General features: G+C 38.5%; 2 protein-coding genes across 2 annotated transcripts in view; both read left to right on the forward strand.

The window, feature by feature from the left end:
- Window positions 1-10,299, forward strand: part of LOC145499587 (vacuolar ATPase assembly protein VMA12-like) — a 10,646-nt gene extending 347 nt beyond the window's left edge. Inside the window, exons 2-6 of the mRNA XM_081479127.1 lie at window positions 1,764-1,843; window positions 2,752-2,841; window positions 4,293-4,329; window positions 5,115-5,227; window positions 6,613-10,299. Of these exons, the coding sequence (XP_081335253.1) occupies window positions 1,764-1,843; window positions 2,752-2,841; window positions 4,293-4,329; window positions 5,115-5,227; window positions 6,613-6,690 (398 nt within the window). The 3' untranslated portion in view covers window positions 6,691-10,299. The remainder of the gene's footprint in view (window positions 1-1,763; window positions 1,844-2,751; window positions 2,842-4,292; window positions 4,330-5,114; window positions 5,228-6,612) is intronic.
- Window positions 10,300-11,670: 1,371 nt separating this feature from the next.
- On the forward strand, window positions 11,671-23,460 carry LOC145499699 (uncharacterized). Its single transcript, XM_081479224.1, has 12 exons — window positions 11,671-11,973; window positions 13,570-13,657; window positions 14,396-14,428; window positions 14,902-14,961; window positions 15,696-15,813; window positions 16,621-16,688; window positions 17,434-17,482; window positions 17,673-17,703; window positions 18,908-19,222; window positions 21,539-21,646; window positions 21,920-22,035; window positions 22,521-23,460. Exons 1-12 carry the CDS (start codon window positions 11,882-11,884, stop codon window positions 22,598-22,600), a joined length of 1,158 nt encoding a protein of 385 aa, XP_081335350.1. The 5' UTR covers window positions 11,671-11,881; the 3' UTR covers window positions 22,601-23,460.
- The last annotated feature ends 730 nt before the right edge of the window (window positions 23,461-24,190 follow it).

Below are 24,190 nucleotides of genomic sequence, written 5' to 3' on the forward strand. Positions count from 1 at the left end.
AATTCCAGTGGAAAAAAGGTAATGTAAATGCTACAAATGTGGAATTAGCTCGTGTTTGCCCATTCTTATATATCACTCAACATAATCGATCGCATTTAACCACAGACCACAAAGAGTTTGGCAACAAAGGAGTTTATTGTCACGCAATCAAAGAAGCCGAAACTACATTGACAATAAAACTCCAACGCCTTAGGGCGGGAGGGTAATAGGGTAAACGAAAACTTTTGACCGTGAGCTGAGAGCGAATGACTGACGTGACGTGACAAACCACGCACTAAATAAAGTATGTTTATGTCTCTGTCTAAATAATACATAGTTATCACGCATCAATTATCCATCATCACTCGGGTGATGATGTAACCGAATGTCCCGGGGAAGGGGGTGACTCCCATATAAAAAGGACGGGAGTGTTCGTTGTACCTGTTAGGGGTTAAAAAAGCATTTTTGGTACCTCTTTGGGTATTCAGCCTCAAAAGGTCCACAGCGGGAGCTTTTGCAGCACCTTTTAGGGTAGTGAGCCCAAAAAATATGACAGGAGATAATGTGTTGTTTTAGAATTGGTACCTCTTGGGGTGAAAAACATTTCAAGCCACGCCCACAAAGTGGGATCTTGGTACCTCTTAGGGGTTCTTTTTAAAATTTTCATTGAGCACCCCATCATTTTTATATGAGGTCCCCCCTCCTCCCGGGATGCATGTACACTCAAAACACTCAAAACATGATCGCATAAACTAATTGGGACATTTCATTTTTTAGCTGCACTCCGCACTCCCCACACCCCCAGCCCCCATGGAGGGCAGATAGGGCAGTTCCAGAAAATATCCATACCCTACCAAGGTGGCGTGAACATTTTAACCCTTCCTGGCCTTTGGAAATTCCAAAATGCTTTACCCCCCATGACTTCCAAATTCCAAAGTCGTTAACCCTCCCTCCCTTATGGATCTCCGTTTTTTACTTCGACCCTCTGGAATTCCTTGTTTGACTTCCTACAACTTCCAATGAAAGAGATTTTACAATGCAGAGTATGAAGTTTGACTAGAATTTCCACTGACATAGGAGGGTTCAAACCCAAAACTGTCCACGATATGGGTATGGAAATTTTCTGGAACAGCATATTGTTAATCACAAGATTTGTGATTAGATTATTTATGATTGGTTTCTAAAGGAGTTGTAAAACTAATTCATTCCCATCTGGACTGAGAAAGCCAATCTGTGGGAATCTTTAATGAAAAATGTTTAAAAACCACCTTGTCTTGCTACAAGATAGAAAGTTTCACCTGACTTGATAGTCCTGCTATCTCATAATACAGCAACACAAATTTTTCCTCTTCTATCATAAGAGCAACCTGAATTTTTTCTCTTGGCAGCTTTATTGTCAGCCAATGTGTAATCATAATAAATTATGCAAATAAATTAAATGACTAGTTCAGCTTCTCTAGATCTATCAGTAACTCCAAGTAACTTTTACTGATTCTGTTTACTTACATCTACACACCTTTATCTACCTAGTACGCATAGGTATGTGTTTTGTTTAGTAGTAAATGAAACTTCTTGAGATATATTAAAGCTAAAAGATAGCATGGAACCAGATGAAACAGGCCAAATCATTACGCTTATAAAACCTGTACGTCATGCACATTCTTTACAGTGGCTAACAATGGAAAATTCTTCCAGTAACGTAAACCATCATGCAGCATTTTTTTCAAATTGACAGTGGTATAATGTACAGTGTATAATTTTGATCATATCAATCTTTTTTTCAGATTCCGGCTCTAAGATGTATTTACATGAGCTTCTCGCAGGGAGTGAAGTTTATGTTGAACCTTTAAAATTACCAGAAAAGGTAGGTGCCAATTTATTTGATGTCTACATTTTTTTATTTCAAAAGCAAGGATAAAGACATACGTTTTCTGGCATGAAATGCACACATCAAACAAAATATGAAACAGTTAATGAATAATTCTTTGTCTAAATTATGATTGCCCCAGGTTTGTAGAAAGAAATTATTTAATGGTTATAAGTATATACTGTAATTGGTAGAATGTTAAAAAGATGTTATCCAGTTAGTGACACAAACTTCTTCAGAAAACAAATATGGAGTTCTCAGTCCCAAGAAGAGTCGAAACAGAGACACATTGAAAATTCTGCAGTAGACTTTTGAAAGCACGGACTGGGTGGTGGTGGAGAGGGAAGGGAAGACTCCAGTACCCATGTGACCCATGATGGTCTTGGGTACATTCTATCAAAACTTGGAGCATATCAGGTTACAAAATTGTACAATATGTTTTTCACCACAATTGCTACTAATCTCGCAATCTGATTGGTTAATTTGTCGTTGTCAATAAGAGTCCAGACAGTGCTGCTGGCGTCAATGTGTCACACTCTTGGTCACACTCTGAAAAAAAAATTTTTCTTTGATGTTGATGTTGTGGTAAAAAACAAATTGAATGTGGTTTAGCACTGTGTGTACTCTTATCGACAACGATACGTGTCATCACAGTGGTCAAAATGTTGTGGACTCACAAGGCACAGCTTGTGAGTCCACAACATTTTGACTACTGTGATGATGCACATTCAATTTGTTAAATTGACCCTTGAACTTGAAAGAGCTTTAATACAGTGTACATATTGAACAGAAAATTATTTTTAAAAATCACCATCTATGATATGCCCACATTTCAATCTAAAAACTGTTGTAAACTGTACTGAGAAAGCTTCTTTAAAATAAGTGTAATGTTGTATTTTGACCAGAGTCCAGAACTTGTAGCTCGTCTGAAAAAGCTAAAAGCAGAGCAAGAAAAAGCAGAATATGACAGAATGGTTTCAAATGTCGATAAAAAGGTAATGTAAAATATATATATGTTATTTGCCTGCTGGAAGGTCTGTGTAGTGAAAAACTGTGGCAGAGGTCTTGAAAATGCTGCCAACGGCCGCAGGCCGAGGGCAGCATTTTCAAGACGGAAGGCAGCATTTTTATGCCCGAGGTGACAGTTTTTCACTATACAGACTGACCCTAAGCCGGCAAATAACATGTTTATTTTTTTTTCCTGCAGTAAATTGGTTTTACAGATTATTAATGGGTTTGTTTACGCAACTCTTGTCATTGAATCATCTTGCGTGCCGTCTACTAACAATTTGTAAAAAATCTTGGCAACGAGCGAGTAACTCAGATAGTAGACAAAGCAAGATGTATTAAAGAGCAGCTTTTTTCGAACTACTTTATGTTAGTTGCATTTATTTCACCAGTTAAGTTCTTCAAAATTGTTTTTGCGGTGTGAAATTCCTGGCGAAGTTTGAAGTTGTGCTACAAAAACAAAGTCTGTCAGTCGTTGCTTTTAAAATCACTTGAAATCAGACTTCTCTACTGTAAATTGAATAGCAGAAAGTGAGGAAATTTGTTGAGTGTATTCCACAGAAATTCTCCTAAATACAGCAACGATCAGAGAGGTAAACTTGACTGAACTTGACTCAAATTTTACGACAAGAGAAACACAGGATTTCGCGCCATTACAGCACCAAGCGACAAACAACCAAGCAAACTCTCACAACTTCAAAACACTCAATTAAATTTACTTACAGTGACTTTCCTTGCCATTCTTAAGTGAACAGAGATAAACTTGCGTTCACTAATCGTCGATGGACATGTAAAAAAGGCAAAAGATTGACGATTACTGCTAACTTTTATGAGCAAAATTTAGGCAGTGGGGAAAAAGTGCTGCCTGTGGGCCGTATCATAAAAAGCTGGACGGGTCAGATGCGTATGATTAGCCAATCAAAGTCAAGGATTTAGGAATCCAGCCCGCTCAAATGCTTGAGAAAAAAAGAAAGATGAAGTATCTTGCTTAGAATATCTTGCAATAATACCACGTTGCTAACTGTGTGTTAAGCTGGAGTTATGGGCAAATGTACCAGTCACCATCCTTTTTGATGTGGTGGATTAATGTACATGACAGTATGTATATAATATTACGTATGATATTGCATAATAGTTTTTCAAGTATTTTAGCTTGGAACAGGGTTTATGGAAATTTATTATTTATTAAACTGTTTTTGTACCATTGTGTCCTCTTAATGTACATTTGCTGTACGGTTGAATCACCTAAATTAAGAAAATGGGACGTTATAAAACGCTGACTTGGCCTCAGAGTGCCAGAAATCCCATTTCCGAGAACTTCAATTTTAAAAATTTGAGCTGGAAAATTTCAGCACAAACTCAAAGCTCAAACACACACTGACCATAAATTTATTTCATATATAAATTTTTGCTGCCTTTGCTCTGTTTTCCCTTGTAGTGGGACCAAAGTGATGGAATGCAATTTGGACAGGAAGGTGAGTAATTTTTTAGTTATATAATTTAGCAGCCATTCTTGTCTTTGATTGAAAAAAAAGAGAAAAATAAAGGAACATTAAAAGAATAGCTTTTTTGTTTGTCTAGGTTGATTTCTCTTCTCTTCGTATTAAAGTTGTCACTCTTGAAAAGAAATGCTTAAGGGATAAAAAGACATTAAAATATGTGATTTCAGTGCAACTTAAAAAAAAGTAAACATATACATGTATTTCCAAGACTGTTGCAGGAACTAAAACCATTGATACCCATTCAATGTTTTTGGTAAGATCAATTTAAACTCCTCTTGCTGTTGATCATAAGCTTTCTCTTGTTTTCATGGGACAATAATATTATTTCTTGGAAAATTATCATTGATACAAGATGTCTCCAGTTATTTATAGTGATGTTCTACATTCTGCCAAGCTTGCTTCTTGAATTAACAGTTTAGGAGAAATTAAAGTCCCTGCAACTAGTCCCCTCAAGAGTTTACACCAAGAGACTTAAGTCACAGGGACTTGTCCCACAAGCATTTCACACAAAGCGTTTTGAGGAACAAGTCGCAGGGACTTGTCCCAAAGATTTAAACCAGTTTGAACTTGTGGGACTAGTCGCAGGGACCAAATTTTAGTCCTTGCGATTAAATTTCGTGGTAAAAATGGCTAGTTCACATGATGGGACTTGTCTCCGTTACTTGTTGCAGGGACTAGACGCAGGGACTAACTAGTCCCCTCATGTGTGCTGACCTTAAGATTTAATTGTTGCTATATATGTTTAAATTACATTTCAGTTCGTTCTGGTAGCAAGCAGTTGGCCTCCATCATTAACTTCTTGTTGTCAGTAGTTGGAACATTTGTCTTTGGTTATATTGCGTCACAGTACGCTTTTCCTTCAGTTGCTGTGGTAATTACATTTTTTATGCTTTTAGGTTATACGTGTAAAATGAATTATTGTTAAGGCCTTTTAGATTAGGGATGGACCATTATTATTTTGAGGGGTGGAGAAGGGGGGGGGGGGGGGTGATGTTGGGCAATTTTCTGGGGCATGGATTTTTTCTCACCCTTAGGTTGTACGTGAATGTTTTTGGTGGGCAATAGCTCGTGCAAGAATTGAATAGTAGAAAACACTTGCTCGCTTTTTTCCCCATGGTTCCCCTTGCACGATTTTTTTTCCAGCAGTTTTTGCCTTGAAGGAATTTTTTTAATGGGTAATTTCCCAACCCCCTCCCCTCCTCAAAACTATAATCAATATGGTCCGTCCCATATTGCGCGAATGCAAAGACCATTGTTAAGAAACAATGTTCAGGATGCATGTTAACTTAATTTAGCTCCTAGTTAAGAATCTTTAGGATCTTAAAACCTCTCGCCAGGATTGCCAAAGATCCTGACAAAGATCCTTGAGAATGTTCAAAGATCTTGCTCAATGATCCTGCCAAGATCTTGGACGAAATTTCTGCAAAAATCCTCGCAACTCTAAGGACCTTTGCATGATCTTTCAGAGGTAGATCTTTTGAGAATCCTTGAAAAATCCTAATCCATAAAGATCTTGAAAGAACCTCTAAGATCCTGTAAGTTTTTTTCACCACTGAGGGACACAGTATCTGAGTCGCTAATTGGTTATTCAGACGTTCATTACATACACTGTTGTTTTCCACTTTAATCATAAAAATTACAATTAATTTTCCTTGATTGTGATCGGTTTAAAAAACTCCTATTTTCCACCAATTTTCTTGTCGAGTTGTTATCGGACAGTTCAATAAGCCAATCACATTCAAAGTTGTAGAGAAGTTTAAATCAACCAATCACGTTCAAAGTTGTAGTTCAAATCAACCAATCACAACCTTGTTACAATTTACGCCTCCTTTGTCAGTCTTGTAATGCAAATTTTCCCTTTCTTTCATAACTTGGCTATTCTTCTCTTCTCGGAAATTGTAACTTTTATGATTAATTGGTAATAGAGCGGTTTTCAATTGAGTGTCGCAAAATCAAAACCAAACCAATTACGTACCAATTAGACTACTCAGCCAATCTCAAACTGTAGTAAAACCAAAACCAAAACCAAAGTCATTGTCTAATTACTTTCGACACTCAATTGAAAACCGCTCTAAGATTTTGTGTCCTCTAATTCGGTCTGCAATAATCCTCGTGATAAACAAATCGGACTCCCGCTGCGCAGTCGTCCGATTTTCTTATCACTCGTATGATTACAGACCGAATTGTCAGTCCTATTACCATTACAAACTACTTAGCTCCTATTACCTTACTGTGTTTTTTTTCGTTGTATTTCAGCGTGTGATTATTGGAATTGTGCTGGCCGTTGTTGTGGCAATAGCAGAATTGTATTTCATGGCAAGAGTGGAAATTTGATTACTAGACGAACTCAATTAAATCTGAATTTTATTAATAAGTGATGTACATAAAAATAAGTGATGTATTGAAAATCTTGTTAATAACCTGTCAGAACCCCTCTTGGTCCGCTCATATTTGTACATGGTTTTGTAAATATTACATTTTCTTCCTCCAAACTTACGTATGGAAAATCGTCTAGTTTTTAATGGTTGAATTCTCTTGCCCGTGGAAATGTGATTTACTCAGGTCAAGCAACAAAAAATGTCCCAACAAAAAATGAATTTTTACGCAGTTGGTGAGCACTTAATCGTGTGAATTTCCATTAAAATAATGCAGAAAACTCCGAGCCATTGACTGTGACGTTGATCGTAAAAAGCATACTTCAATCTCGGACGACGACTTTCGGGAGGCGCTAATGAGCTCGTAAATTTTTTTGGCGAAATTCTGAATTTTTAAACCCGCGTCGCTCAAAAAGTATTCAATACATCGGACTCAAACTCTTTGGGACAGTCGCAATGTAACTACCGAAAAATTCCGAAAGTAATGACCCTCCGAAAGTAGCGATCCCCGGAAAGTAACGTCACAAATTGTGGCCATTAATAAATCCCGAAAGTAGCGACCCTCAAAGGTAGCGAGCCCTCCCCCAACATCCCCCTCCTCGGGAATAGTGAGACCCAAGTTCAGTAGCATATTTATTTTTCCAACCAACAGTTAGGTGAAAGTTACGTATGGTAACTTGATTTTTAGCACTGTAAAACAAAGAAAGGTATCGCTTATGCCACGAAGCATTGTCAGAAATGTCAATTCGTGCTTCGTGAGTTCATGTTGCGCCGTGTTAAAACAAAAACCGTAGTCTTGTCATCAAGTAACAGGAAGGTACTAACAGGAACTTTTTGACAGCTCTTTATCATTTTCAACAGGGGCGTATTAAAGATGAGTACGGAAGGTCCTCGACAGCCGAGACAAGCCCATAGTTGTACTTTGCCCCGGCCCCTTTCTAGACTGCTGGCAATCTGTTTTTCTCTCAAAATTTCAGGAGGGATCTTCCCTACTCGGCCATTCCGCTCTTGTCCCGCCTTCTTCCCCACTCGGCTACCGCCATACCGCCCTTACCTTTTGCGTTCGCGATGACTTGTGACGCTTAGAGAACAAACCGGCTGCCAGCAGACTAGCCCCTTTCCCGGCTCAGGCCCCGAGTCGATAGTTTACCGACACGTTGGCTTGAATTGCCCTGATTGCAGGTTTTCGCGGACAGTTTCAAAAACTGCTCCCAGCGCTACTGGTTATACTTAGCTCTTACTAACCGAGCTGGAGGTCTGTATGGAAGAATCTTGACCGAGGTCGTGAGTACAGACCGAACGCAGTGAGGTCTGTACACACGACCGAGGTCAAGATTCTCCCATACAGACCGACTTAGCTCGGTTAATAAGATGTTTATTATATGGCAAAGAAGAAAACTTTACTTCGTTTAATGTAACTGGTTTGCTGACATTTTGCTTGCGAACGGCGATGAACTTAACATGAACCTGCCGAAATTTGCTCGTCCTCTTTACTTTTTTTTTGTCATCAGGCTTTTTGGCACTTCCATAAATGATTGAGAAGAAAAGAAAAGAAAATGGTGAACATTTTTGTATTTTAGTTTGCTACTTTTTCAACGCAAAATGAAACCGGTCTAGATGAGAAAATCTAGACCGCGGTCAATATCGATTTCAGCCAATCAAATTCGTGAATTCGGTAGTTCCCAGTCCTTGTGAGACACAGCCATATAATAAATACGGGTATAAAATGACCTTTAAGCCAAATGTTCGCCTTATAGGCCCATTAACCGATCTTTTCGAGCCGTTGCTAAGGAAAATTTATTCTCATATAACCTCATCATTTTTGGTTAGTTCAGAGTTATTTCATCTGTTTTAACTTTTTCATGATCAGTAACACTAGTGATGACGTCATCACGCCACGCTCATGGTCATGTGACTAATACTGAAAAAACGCAAAGGCTCCCAGGCAAATTACTTTATCGGGATTTTTTTCATTGATTTAATATTTTAATTTAAATCCTCATTACGCTATGCATAGATTTTGTTTCATTTTTAAAAGGTCAGATTTTGAGAGAATTTCAAAATATTAAAAAATTCGTAATTTTCTGAAAAAAGCGTGATTTTGAAAAAAGAATGCATAGCTATCTTTCCAACGTTGGCTTTAATCGAAACCCGTCGAAAAAGGCTGGATTTAATGAAAAACTGCGTTTCCTTTAGCATTTAAAGAAACCGTAAGTGCGCCCGATAAATATTGGAAAAAACCCTATCAGCGCGTGCGCAATTTACACTACCAGCGCACTTCGGTAAGATCAAACAAAGCCACGAGGAGTTAGTTTTTCTCTTTCTGTTGCTCTTGTTTTTCTGTCTTTTCCTTATTTTGTCTTTGCTTGTACTTTTTTTACTTTGCATTTTGTGAAACACAAAGAAAAACATCTATAATGTAAGCGAATTTGGAAGTTATTGAGTTGTTTTTATTTCCCGCGCTCAGGCTGACGTAAGTAACCGGAAGTGAAATTTCACTTCCTTGGCAACGCGCGCGAGCGCGCGCATAAAACGGTTAATGGGCCCTTAAAGACTTGAAGCTGCAGGTCAGGAAGAAGCGGAGAAAATTAGGAACACAATAGGCTTAGTACACAATGACAAAAGAAACCAAAAAAGAGTAATACAAAGTTGGCGTGAAAATAAGTAGCTTCGAGATAAGAGAATCCGATGCTACATATGTACTCACCTTTGTCAATTTTGGAACCAGAATCAACCTCCCTGGGTGAGGCCAAGCGGTTCATCACAAGTAGGGCCAGAAGCAAGGTAATTTGGATGAAGCGAATCGATGACATCTTCTACGGCTGGCTTGGGCTGCTCAGTTTGACAATGATTTTCTCTGTGCTTTCCTTCAGGACTAGTAGGAACAACTGACTCAAAGCATACACAAAGCTCTAGTTCATAAGCAGTGGAACCCCGTTAATACGGACACCAAAGGGACATGATTAAGTGTCCGCATTATCCGGGTGTCCGTATTAAGCGGACTAATTTAAGAGAAAATATATGACCTTTTTAGTTGTCGGGACAAAGAAAACTGTCCGTTATAAGCGAGTGTCCGTATTAAGCGGGTGTCCGTAGAGCGGGGTTTCACTGTATCGTCGTATGACCTCACGCTCAGCCAAAATAATACGATATAGGAGCAAGATATTTTCCGTAACTCTAGGTATGCAAGTTGGTTTAACTAATTGTTTTGGCCACCTGCTGACTGTTGCCCTACGGCTTGTTTTTACTTCCTCTTAGCTTGCAGAACAGGTGGATTAGCGGGGCCAGTGAGCGAGACGCGATACACGAGCGCTGAGCGCGAGACGAAAATTATTTTCGTCTCGCTTTTGAGGTGCTTTCGAAAATTCTTTTCGTCTCGCGCTTCGCGCTCGTCTATCGCGTTTCGCTCTAGGTAGCGTTTCGCTCTCTGCCCCGAAAATCCGCTTGTTCTGCAGGCTACAGTTGCAGTTCCAACACCTTTTTCTTCAGTTCCTAACGGAACATCTTAGTCTTCTGTAAGTCTTTGATGACATAACAAATCAAGGGTTGGAACTAAGCCTGAGGGCTTAATTAAATTTTAATGGCATTCCGCATTTTCGATTTACTCTAAAATATACCGTTAGTTTTCAGTTTTCATATCTCATAAACGGTGTCCGCTAGCTATAGAAAGGAATTAAACACAAGAAATAGAGATAAAAACGTTCTTAAAACAACCAACTCGTCTGGCCAATTTCAAAAATTTAAGGGATGACTAATGGTTATGTTTTAATTCACGCCATCAGTTTACGGTTGAGACATTTGCTTTGACTCTTGTTTCAACCGCTTCGAAAGCGTTTTGGAAGCATAATAGCCTTGATTAAAATTAAGAGAAAAGATTTCTCGTTATAAACCATTTTGTTCAAACGAGACAATTGCGCGATAGCTGTTTTTAAATCATAATAACATATAGTTTTGCCTTTTGGTCACTCGGGAAATTAAAACGAATTTCAAGATGGACGCTAAAACTTCGAACAAGAAGTTGCTATAAGAAAATGAAGTAAACAATGTATGCGAGTGTATCAGTTTTGCGCGAAAACTCAGTAAAAAGCAAAGATCTATATATATGTTAATCATAACAAGGGCTTTTTAGAATATTGGATCAGTAATGACTGGATCATAATTTACGAACTCGCCAAAAAATTATGTCAATCCAACACAATGGTAATACTCCTTATCGATCGGTGAACAGTGATCTTAAGCCAGTTACAAACAATATAGCCAATTCCGATAGAAACGAATGTTCGATTATTTTATTGAAAATAATCCACCAGCCGCTTGAATACATCACTGTTGGTAAATGCCGGTACAGATCAGAGATCAAATCAGATAAAGTCAAGATGACAACATTCTGATACTCTTCTGCGTGGTTGAATACGGCCGCAATTCAAGCTGTTACGGCAAGCTATTAGTACCACTTCTATTAACGGCTTTTGCCTGTCTGACTGTCTGCAATGAAACTGATCTTTATCACCAGTGATCACCGCCGAGTCCAGTTTATTAAAAGACCGAGACTGACAACTTTTTAACTCGGCATTAATTCATTTATATGAATGATATGTGTTATTGCTTTCATGCCCGTGTTGACACGTTTGTTTTAATTTAACGTATTATTTTTTCCCATCAGTTGCACTTTTGGACAATGACCGATCACTAGAACTGACCTTGAGGGCCAACTTTAGTTTTAATGAATCTGATTTTTATTTCGTTTTAAAACACCAGCGGTATACTTAGTTTTGAGATTTTTCATATCTCCAAGACTGGTTATGTTAGCACTAATTCTTTGACAGACGGTAAAAATGGTCGCATTTATACCTCTCAGCCAATCACACTTAAGTAATTTTCTCCGTCATACAATGAAGCGCTCGTGTGATGGAGCACCAGGCCGAGTATCACCAGTAGGAAATCAAAAATAAGAACTTTAAACGTTTCAGAAAACATAATTTGATAAATCAATAGTTGATTATTCAAACAAACAAACAAACAAAAAATGAAAATAATTGAATATCGAAAAACGTGGTTAGCCCACCTCCACTGGTGGGCGTAGATGAGGTATTTTTCAAGTAACACTACATGACAGAGGTCTAAATTGTTTTGCAAAGAACTAAACAAAGATGGCGAATGCTTGGAACCAGTTTCAACCATGGCAGAACCAGGCTTTGCCGCCAGGTTGGGAAGCAAGATATGACGCAGACGTCGGAAGATAGTAAGTACTAGTACGAATATGGCAGTAATTTGTTTCGTAAAGCAGTGAACCTTTGATCGATGACTGAACCGAAAGTTTTCTGCCGTATTTGTAGCCAGATGGCTACAAACACGCGAGATAAATTTTTAGCAAAGGTAAAATTCCGGTGACCGTTAGATCAGAGTAGTTATAGATATAGGCAGGCTACTATGATTATGTCGTTGCTGTTTCACAGGCAATATTTAACAAATGAAGAAGCCTCGACTGTGCTCTGTTCTGTTGTAAAGCACACAGGAAGCGGTAGAGCACGAAAGAAGTGTAGGGTGAAACACACGACGTCTTGTTTCTACAGATGTATTAACCAAAATGAACTCCATTTTAATTAGTTTTACACTTATAGCACTTTTTTAGCATTCCTTTATTGTTTTTGATTGGCTTCGAGTCATTTTTAAGGTGGTTTTGTGATGTTGTTCGAAAAAATGCCAGATCCAAGGGGGCAGCTCTTTTGATGTCATGATGTACATACATGTACCTCCCATGAGACACGATGTCTTCGTCTCATGTTGCTTACTTCAAAAGATATTTTTTTAATTCTGCTACATGTATATCCCCTCCAAATTTCACTTTCATTTAGACTTGCTACAAGTCAACCTCATGATAGCAAAGTGAGCGAAGTGACCTGTGAGGTTTTAGGTGTCGAAAGGTCGTGAAGTGGTCAAGGGAGCGATGAAGTCACGAGAGGTTGACTTGTCTTGCTTGAAGGGATTTTTTTGCATTTCACGCCAAAAATGAGGAATGGCGTGACTTGCAACTGTTGTCTCAGGTGATATTTGCGAGCTTGACTTGACTGGCAGACTTCCAAACACCAGTTTAACTTTAATATCTAAAATGCCCGACAACTGTTGTTCTGAACAATCATCTCCAATGTACTGGGTATGTAAGACCCTTGAACGGCATAGGAATTTAGGTTTGAGACCTGATCTTTGGTGAGCGAAATTAATGGAACCACTACCAAGAGGAGAGCATTGCTATTCTCTTCATTTAAACAATTGAAAGCATTCAGAGCTAGCTCAAAAGTCATTAGCTTTTCACTGCCCCGGTTGGGGCAGAAACAAACACATCTTTTCTGGGCAGATATGCTTCCACTGACTTGTGTTGGTAGTCATGCAATATAGAATATCCCATGGCCATTTGCAGCTTCTTTAATCACTTTTGCAATCAACCTTATATTGAATTTAACCGCAAGTCACATTTCATTCTGCCAAATAACTTACAACTGTTTGACAGTTCAGTTCCCAAGGGGTATTCATGGCAACTCTGATTGGTCATAGCGCAAAGACCTGATTTTGGGTCACTGAAATTGGTGCCAATCAAGTATGAAAAGTCTTTCGTCCCGCAGGTGATGAATAAACAAGACAAAGGACTTTTCTGAAAGTCTAACTATTATTGTGTATTGTTAAACATTCTTAAATTTATACAGAGGGGTACAGACTCCACACATTCCCCTCCCTGGTCCTAGAAGATCAAAAAGGTGCAGTCTGAAAATATAAGGAGGGTTAAAGCAAAGACAAGAATCACATACATGAACTTGGCTTTGACCTTTTGGTGTTTTCTCAGCTATTTCATAGATCATACAACTCACAAGACAACATGGCAGGACCCAAGGGTGAAGAAACCAGAAGCCATTCCTTTGAGTCAATTTAAGGTAAATCACTACATATATTGAGCGGTCAGTTGCATCCAACGATATGTACAGTGTGATATGTGGAAGAAACACAACTTGAACATGGGACAATTGCATTCGTTAGTGTTTACCAATACCTTTGCGCATTACATAATGAACACGGGCAATTGCATTCGTTAGTGTTTACCAATACCTTTAGGCATTACGTAATCCTTTTGTTTTACTTGCCATCGTACATTTTTCATATATTAGTTTTCATTCATAAAAATAAGTGAAAAAAATTCTAATCCTCGGTGTGTGCGGTACGGATCGGAACTTCTTGGGCATTTTTGAATATTGAGGACACTTGGACTGTCAGGGCATCGTTTAAAAGTTTGGTTTATAAAATCGTGTGGAATAGAATAAATGTTTAATCTGGTAAACACAACTTGCACGTCTACATGCGTTAACTGCAGCATCACAATTTCTTTCTGGTTACACAAATATGTAATAATCATACTTTAGACCGATCTACTTACTAGACAACATGAAAATTATATGCACATGACCTTAAACACAAAAGCCTTTAATACTGCACTGCAGTATAACAAGCAAAGACGGCTGCCTGAGAAAAAAACCCTTCTTTTTCCTTGTTCAAGGAGAAGGGAGCCTTGTTTCCCATAAGAGTTAGTGTTACATGTGTATCTCAAGCAGTATCCTGATTATGCACACCTCCTCCAGTCACAGCTCAATCTGTTTTTTTTTTAAATTTATTTTTAGGCATCTTCAAACACTGGAGGTTCAAGTCAGTTGGTAAGGACAGGATTTGAAATGCTACTTAACAATGTAGTGCATATTTTAACTTGGACACACTTGACAGAAATCATCATCAAATAAATGCAGAGTAAATACATGTATCCTGTGTCTATTATTGGAGAAAGCAACATTTTCTTTTACTGAAGAAAGCAAAATGCTGGAGTCTTGCATGATCATGTACATGTACAAGACATATACCACATTTAAATATTTTCTTAAAGGTCAAGAAACATATACTTGTCCAGTACTTCAATCAATCAATCAATCAATCAATCAATCAATCAATCAATCAATCAATCAATCAATCAATCAATCAAACAATCAATCAAACAATCATTCGTTCATTCAATCAGTCAATTAATCAATCAATCATTATGTTTCGTCAAGGAGCTACATGATGTACATTGTAAGAACTTGTTCAAAATACGAACGTGTATAGAATATTATATCAATTCTTGTCATGTCTTCAGGAGACCAGTTTTGGTGGCACATCTTCCAAGCCAAGGTCACAGCCAAGACAGACACGTAAAGTATGTTCTGAGGGGCATTATACTGAAAACATACATGTACATGATTGTATAATATTATTATACTTGTACGTGTATTTGCTGAGATCCTGCACCCTCCTTAGCTGTATTGTAAATTAATTGTTAAACTTAATAAGTATAACATTAAGGAGGGTACAAATTACAAGCACATTCTGTTTTTGTTTTTTTTATGTCAATGCTGAAAGCTACATTGTAAGTGTGGTATGCAGCGTTCGAAACAGTAACTCGTAATAAACCAAAACTTGGTTTTCAATGATGCTAACTATCCTCACACTTGTCTTGTTTATGTTATAAACTATTCAGAACTGTCTAGTGGTGCTGGATTCTGTGAAATTTGTTCTCATTCTTGCCTTCTTATAAAAAATGTCACTCCCCAATTTTCTGATATTCACTGTACCAAATGTAAATACTAATCAAAGAATCATGTACATGTAGATACAGGTTGTACTTTCTCTCAAGTCATCAAAATTTACATACAGTTCTTACATCCAAATATTAATGTTTAGTGGGTTTGCAAGTTGAGATCAGTGAACACAACACCGAATAGTGTGGGTGTATGTACAATGTACAGTTTAAATAATTTTAGTTTAAAAGGATACAGAGAATGGAAAAGACAATTTGCTTACAGGTACAGATACATGTACTTGCGGTACTGTAAATTACAGTATAACTATGTGCTGGTAATATATTAAATTTTGCCTTTCTTTCACTGGCAGCCTGCTGAGCCTCAGCATCCAGCCAGTTTTGGTTCTGAGGAGGACTTTCCCATTGATAACATTTTGGCAACCATGTCCATGTGGAAGGAGGACAAGAGTGAGGAAGACAAGCAAAATGGTCAGTTTTCAACGTGCTTTCTTGCTGGTGTAAATACTACATGTTTATACTTACAGTAAAACAACTGGTTTGCACCAAAAATAATTTCACAATAAGTTCTTTGCAGAACTCTGACATATAACATGGTAAAGTCTGCATGCAAGCCAAGTGGCCCATCAGGCTGGAGCTTATCCCGGTTTCTGTAGCATGAAGCGACTAGGAGTATTTCTTCTCCCTCCTGGATGGGATGGTAGTCCATCGTAGGGTTACCCCGAGCATTAAGTTTGCCAGTACCCATTTATACACCTGGATGGAGAGAGGCACTGTGAGAGTAAAGTGTCTTGCCCAAGAACACAACACAATGTCCCCGGCCAGGGCTCGAACCCGGACCGCTCGATCCGGAGATGAGTGCACTAACCATGAGGCCACCGCGCCTCCCATGACATATAACATGACCATGCCATTGACAAGAAACAATCTGTCAGAAGAACAAGAAAATACATGTACAATGTCAGTCAGTAACATGATAACATTTGAGACCACCGAATGATGGAGTGAAATGGTAGAATTTTTTGGCAAGCTTAAAATATCATTGTATATTAATGTTGATAAACCTTCAAACCACTAGAAAATCTCATGCATAAAGATTAATAGTCTCAATTTTACAATCGTACTTCTAAATTTCCCTTCCTGGCATTCTTTTTGTTTCATAATCAGTTTTGTGATTGTTAACCTGTTTTGTTATTCAGTTCTTCTTGTTCATCTGTGTATCTGCGTGTGAAAATGGCCCTAAGGTTGCTGCTGAATGTAATATTTGACCTCTTGCAGTGAAAAAGAAGTTGATCCGAGAGTTCCCCGATGTTGATGAGGTTGTGATTGATGTTTCCCTTCGTACGGTAAGTTTACTGTGTACTCATATTACATGAATTTGAGTGCTCATTGTACTGGAAAACTGCATGTCATATGTGGCATAATTTGAACACGAGTCAATGCATTATTTTTCTAAATCACTACATTTTCATTGGTAGATGTCACAAACCCACCATATTATTTATAATAATAATTATTGTTCATTTATATAGCACACACATCCATGATTTGCCCAAGGTACTTTACAAAATTATCCCTAAAACCACAGTTTTACTCTAAGAAACTTAGAAACAAAAACTAGCAAAATACCTCAAAAACTAGCAATCTAAAAAAATTAAAAATATGATAAAGAGTCACTCTTAATGATACATTATGATACAGTAAAAGTGACCCAAAGGTCATAAAGCTGCTTTAACTTGCCATTAAATAAATACAGTGTACATGTTCTCTTCAATATCAGTCTTGACCATGTCAAGTTACAAATACTGTGGGGAAGAAATTTTGTTTCATTGCATCTGGTGATTGGTTTTGTCTGTTTGTTGGTGCATTTGTGGTTTCATTTACTCAAATTTGGTTCGCTTGTTTGTGTTTACTTGTATTTATGGCTGGTTTTCACAGTCACCTCATGAGAAAGTTATGTTACATGTATACATGTATGTAAACTATATACTCAGAGTTTTAGCTCCGTGAAATTACACTGTATTGTGAAATCCATTTTCAATTTAATGACATCACTTGAAAGCAAAGAATGAACTCTCATTACTTTTTTAGACCAAATATGATGAGAGCCGCGCCAGGGAAATAATAAAGAAGTTGAAAGGTACATGTAATTTAAGTTCAATCTTTTATCCAGATTTTGATACCATTGTAAAAGACTTCCTTATTGCCCAGGGTTGACATAAGGCAGTTATCGTGTATAATCCTGTGTTGATGGCAATGCACAATCATGTATTTCAGTATTTCATTACATGTACAGTATGATCATGTTGACTTTATTTGTTGTGTTGTAGGGGATGACGACAAACAAAGTGCACCTGCAAAGTGAGTTCATACACGTATAAGCTCTTAACATTTGTAGTGGATTTTTACATGCACTGTCAGTTAGAGTAGCAGTGTTGTACTGATTTAAACAGTCATGCAGCTTTACTCTTTAGAAGAAAACATCTTATCAAATATGTGTACACAACTTGGTTAACATGTGATCATCACTTGTGTTAAGTGAAGTGCAGACAAAGGCAGTGGGTATATTGCATCTATCATCATCGTCGTCGTCATCATCATCATCGTCGTCGTCATCATCATCATCATCGTCGTTGTCGTCGTCGTCATCATCACCACCACCATTGTCATTATAGTTGTCATTGTCATTTTCATCATTTTCGTCATCGTCGTCATAGTATATTATCATCTCTCATCATTATCTCTCTGCATGCAAGTAGGAGGATAAGGCTAGTTGCACATTTTAGAAAATTGCAAGTGATACTAGAGTACGAGACATTTCAATCCAGTCCATTCAGGCAGAATGACTGAAGATGACTGTTGCATTTGAGCCTTATTACATATTCAGCCGGTACGAAAAAATTAGATTTTGTGTGAACCTTGAAAACACATGACGTTCATTTTGAATGTCGTCTTGAGTGTCGTCTTTTGAAAAGGTCGTTAACTTCCTTTCACAAAGTAACAAAAGCAGCGAACAACAACCAAACTCATACATACAGCTGTACTATTGCATTTACTTTAACGTGCTATAACGCGAAGTCAAAACACAGTGAGTCAGTCGAACGCAGCAAAACGCGCGGCGCGTTAATCCCCTCGCGTTCTTAACGCGTTATTAACGCGAAATTTGGTTCGCTTAATTCTGAGCGGTACTGTACATGTATATGGCATAGCTTGGACCATTAAGACAAATTTTGTCTCCAGTACATGTACATGTAGCTTAATGGTATAGTATTCATCCTACACGGGTGCACATACAATGTAGAAGATGACGATGCATTTCCCTTTAGGTTTGACTTATGTTGGAACAACTCAGAACTTTTTGTGAGCAACTTGTGTGTTGCTGATAGAGCACAATTGTCTGTATCTTAACAAATTCTTGATTTAAATTGAGGTACACTGTAATTGATTCAAATTTACAGCCACCTCCAATTCAGTGAGCACAATATAAAACCCTCTTCTTGGACAATCCTCTGTAACACGTGACGTGTGTAATGAATTTACCAATTTTTGAGAGTGTCAATTTTAGGGCCACAAAAAAGGAACCAGGCAAACCCAAAGGAAACGCCCCTGCTGCTTCATCAGCCAAGGCTCAAGCTGCTGCTGCCGCCAAGGCAAAGTCTTCTAGTCAGGAGCTTCGTGCAAAGGCCACTCCTGCTGCCGCTGGTGGTGGTGGTCTTGCTGCAGCGGCTACTGCTGCTGCTAAGGCAAAATCTTCCAGTCAGGAGCTTCACTTGAAAACCACTTCTACTGCGGCCCCCAAGACAGTCAAGTCAACATCACCTGCACCTCCAAAGACCACTGCACAGAAAAAGCCAGCAGCTACCCAGCCCAAACAAGCTCAGTAAGCAGACTGCACTTGTCTTATTCTGTGATTATTCATTAACAATTGATTTCAGCACCTTATCCTAGTCTCCTTCGCAGCCGTCATTAGGGTCGTCACGCAACGCTTCTCCCCCACTGGAGAAGCGTTGCGTGACGACCCTGATAACGGCTGCGAAGGAGACTACACCTTATCCTAGCTCTCCTTAACTTTTGGAAAGTGCCATTGGTCAATGTATTGGTAAATATCAGTATATATAATTCGATTTTTTGTGCACAAGAATGGTCTTTGAAGACTAACCGTCCAGATCTTGATTACCCACTAAATTTGACAGTACATTGTGTGCCTTTTATGCGTCAAAATTTGTTAACACTATGACGCGATCCTCCAAGGCCTTTTTCTGATGTAGATGTGTACTGTACAACATTAATTTCAAATTGATGGTAACCTTCAAATACCGGTTTTCCAAGGTACATGTAGAAAGACAAGGATGGTTACGCCTGAAAAAGATTGAAAATAACCTCTGTTTTTTGTGTGTGTAACTTCAGAATACCTGGCCATTTTTGAACGTTAATCTAGATACTGCTCCTTTTTTCCGAAATGAGGAAATAAATAATGGTTTGTTTTTCAGTTCATACCCAGGAAGTCCCTCGGTCCCGCAGTCCCGCACCCCCGAACTGCCCCCACGGTCCCGCAGTCTCTAAATCCTTTATCGATCCTTTAGTCGAAGAATACTGAAAAGAAAGAGCAGTGAAATTTTTCAAAATGCGTCGTAGAATAAATCATATTTTGAAACCGTGTCAAGTACGGTTAAGACTTCCACTGGTCTTATTTGTTGGTGTTATCATAGTTAATAGAAAGGGAATGGTTATGAACCCCCGACAAATTTCTTTGTTGTATGGTTTTCTCTTTTTTTGGCCTTGACCGTGCTCAAAGCACAATAGTTATTCACACCTGACTGAGGTACTAAGCAATAGAAACGTTTTGGTTACGTAATGTCTGAGTGCAAAACAAAAGATTGTGCACGGTCGTGGACCTTCCAGCATAAACCTTGCCATCTTTGTTTGCTCCTTTGATGTTTGAAGGGCTTCATAACCATTTCACTCTTAAAACTATGGTGTTGTTTATGAAATACTCCTTTAGTTAACATTTCTATGCAACATCATGTGTGTTTTTCATGGACATTGACTGGGTTTTAAAAACATAACATTTAGAGCGCAGGAAAGTCGTTCATTGACCCTGATTGACCAAATGAAAGCATGCACGTATGATATTTAGAGTTAAAAACGTGAAAACATGGAAACTGAACTGAATAATTGGTCTGAACCATCAAAATAACTGACTAAAGTGAAGCAAGATTCAAGCATTACAACAACATTTTTGACAGACATGCAGTGCAATGTAATACCAAGTATTAGTAATTAGACAAAACGTACTTAGAAAATTGTTTTTGCGTGACGTAGATTAGATCATACAAACTTGTGATTTACACGTGAGGTAGTTGTGCAATCCTCATTACAGTATTTGGGTCGGAAAACACAGTATATGGGCACACGAGAAATAAAGCTTCAGATTCAGAGCATTGAGAAACTTCAGCGGTGTTTAAGGAGGTACAGTATGTGAGCTAAAACAATTGAGAGTAGATAACAAATTTAACAGTTGTCTCCACATCCGTCAGACATAGATATGATGGGTCAGTCACGCAACGTTACGATTTGTCAGCCACATTCAGTTTGCCCAATGTTGATAACGGCCGCATGGATAACAAAAATTGGCCCGACTTTTTAAAAATCTGTAATTAGGGCAAAAGAATCAATTCGGGTTGGGTCGATTTTCATCCACGCGTTTCAAATAAGGCAAGAAAATGAAGCAGACAAATCGTAGCGGGTAGAATGTTTTGTTCGGATGAGCGAACTTTCGACGAATCACACATGTACATGTAGCTTGCAAATGAGCCTGTAGGGCCTCTATCAGTCCCTCTCCTGAAGGCTTCTTACAACGAAAAAGGAGCCATCGAATCTATCAAAAGAGTTTTGTTGAATTTTTTTTTTAATGTTTTCTTGATACATTGCTTGTAAAATATACATGGACTCGTGTGTTTACTGCACGTGACTGTTGTCATGAAATTTACAAGAGTGTGTTACATTTTTTCGTATTTTCTGAAACGCAGTGGCGTGAATGTCTTTATGTACACCTGTAATTGAAATGAAAATAACTTAAGTTTAGTGTCAATGCTCAGTAATGAAACTAACTGAGGACACTGAGAATAAAAAGGTCAGTATGGCTGTGTGTTGTTTTTTTAGCTAATTTAATTTTTCCTCTCCTCTTTTGTCTTAGACGCAAGATGGTGCCGGTGGCCAGTAAAACCTACAGGTCTCCTCTCCTGTCTGTTCCTAGTGGACCCAATCCAGCAAATGCACAAGGAGCAAACCCACTGATGCTGCTGTGAGTATTTATGTCTGTACATGCAGAAATTAAAGGTGTTAATTTTACACAGAGTTCAACTGAATGCGGTTCCGCGTGACTTCGACCTTGTCAGTGAGCGCACTTTACACAAAATAAATCTTCTTAGCTTTGGGCTTCAGTTTTCGGGTGTTAGGAGTCAAAACTGGGAATCAGTCTTTCTTTCTTTCTTTCTTTTTCTTTTTCTTTCTTTCTTTTTCTTTTTCTTTCATTCTTTTTTTTTTTTTTCTTTTCTTTTTTTTTTTTTTGCAATAGGCCTGAGTGGGTTCAAACTGAAGGCCCTCAGAGGCAGAATCGTGCGGGACCGCAGAGAGGCATTCGAAAGGGACCTGCCAGGCGACCCACAACCAGAAAAGTGCCCTTAAATTGTGGTACGTATTGAGCTAGATGATAACGTTTTGATATATGCATTACATCTGTACTTCGCACGTGTTACTCCTGGTTTACTTTAAGCCTAAAATATCACATGCAGCTGTCACGGAACGCTCCTCTCTACTAGGGGCGAATAACGTTGCGTTACAACCTAAATAACAGCTGCCAAAAGGGTTTCAAACTCAGATGAAGCAAAAGAGAAACTATCTAAACAAGAAGCAATAGATTTTGTTATGCGTTGTTATTTGTTTTGTTTTTCTATTTCTGGCACTCGTCAAGTACTTTTCTACAAAGTTCAAATTTTTCTTTCCTTGTATCCACTACCCATTTTCCCGTCTTTTCCCTTACTGTATCCCGCGGGGGGTGTCCAATCGATAGAAATCGATGATCGGAAAAGCAATCGATCAATCGATACCAATCGATAAAATTAGTTACTGTATACACTCTTGTGTAATCCATTACTCATTTCATTTTCCTGTGACAGGTGCTCAAGCAAGCAATCACAAGGGACCCAATAATAATTTGGTTGTAGGATCAATGTTCTGTCCTGTAAGCCATTTCTAAAGCATGCAGACCTGGAATGCCTGTTGAACATGAATACAACAGGTCTTTGCCAGTGCAGTGCTGCTCCAGTACTCTGGTTTTATCATTCTTATAGACGCTTGTAGTGTTAGGTTGAACTGATAACGCTATCCACGGGGTAAAGCACTGTATTTTCCAGTGAATAGCGCAGTATATTTTCTCAACGTTTATCCACTGGATAATGCCTTTTTTTTTCCGTGGTTATTGCGTTATTGTTGCCATGATGTATTTAGAAGAGTCAAAACTACCGCTCTCGGTAATCACCCACGTCTTGTTTTTGTACCCCTACCCGCCCAGTTTTTTTTATTAAGGGCTGAATTGCAGGGACATTTTGGGGCGAATAACCAAGTTTACTCCCTCCTTTCCCTTTACATTAGATGGCGGGTTAGCTTCTCGAGTGCAGATCTTATAAACACGTTCCTTATTCCTGTAAACGAATTGTACATAAAATTAACGTATCTACGATGTCACTGTACTGACATTTCATGGTGCGTTTTAAAATGTAAATCCTTACAATTTTTAATCTCAAAGACTTCTCGCAGTTGCGTACTCGTAAAAAATTCCTCGTCAACGTAATTATCTTAGTCAGCTTTTGTAAGCTGTAACGGTAGAGTCTACTAATTAATAATGTTGATCTCATGTATATCTTGTAAGAGGTTCGATGTCACTCGAGAATATGATAATATTATTTAAAGGCCGTTGTAATTTTACGTCATTGTTTTAATATTTTAGTCAAGATATTTTATGCCTTTTTCGGTTTGCAACTACAGTAACACCGCATTAAATAGTAGTGTTGTGAACTGTTGTAAAACGTAATGAAATTACACAATTAAACAATGCTTAGCGACAGTTGTGTGTACGGAAGGTGGTTTATTATATGGCTAGCTCAGTGGGCGGGCAAGATGAACCGAATCCTGCTCTGCGAATGGTTACCCGAGTGGGAAAGATGGCTCTATCTTACCCGCTGTTGACCGCAGAAAATGGTGTTCTTTTTCCATATGAAGTCCATATTAACTAAGCTTGGTCGAACAAGGTGGCTGGATGTTAGCCTCGTTCTCGTTTTGCGTGTCTATCGACCTCTAGCTCAGTCCATAAACATGAAAAAAAAAAAAAAAAAAAAAAAAAAAAAGAACATGGCCAATATCCAGCCATCTTGACCGAAAACGCTTGGTCTACTCCCATATTTGTCGACTGAGCACTATTGAAGGTCAAAAGCGGGTAGCCTCTTCCAGGTGTTCAGTTAAGTGAGCGCCTGGGCCGGGGTGTGTTTACATTCATGATACCGGAATGACTTTCATACCAGTGCGAGTTCTTCCTGGTCTCCTCTTGTAGCAGAAAATATCGCAATCTCGTTCCCGACCGCTGGTCTAGGGGGACGCAGGCTCCGGGTGCGAGATTGACAATACCTGCAAAATTTCTTAACCGGTTCATCTAGCCAATTACAAAGAACACTGATAGAAGAAGTGATCAAATCTCGAAGTAAATACATTCAGAGGGCTCGAGAAATATGAAGGCGAGTGAGTCACGATTGGTTTTCAACTCTCGAGTGGAACTGTTAAACGAAGCCATTCT

Source organism: Orbicella franksi, chromosome 10 (genome assembly GCF_964199315.1).
Source record: "Orbicella franksi chromosome 10, jaOrbFran1.1, whole genome shotgun sequence".
NCBI lineage: Eukaryota > Metazoa > Cnidaria > Anthozoa > Scleractinia > Merulinidae > Orbicella > Orbicella franksi.

Coding starts and splice junctions, on each gene's coding strand:
- LOC145499699 (XM_081479224.1), top strand. CDS start 11,882: ATGGCGAATGCTTGGAACCAGTTTCAACCATGGCAGAACCAGGCTTTG. Junction 16,689..17,433: donor TTGATGTTTCCCTTCGTACG/GTAAGTTTACTG, acceptor TTACTTTTTTAG/ACCAAATATGATGAGAGCCG. Junction 17,483..17,672: donor AATAATAAAGAAGTTGAAAG/GTACATGTAATT, acceptor GTTGTGTTGTAG/GGGATGACGACAAACAAAGT.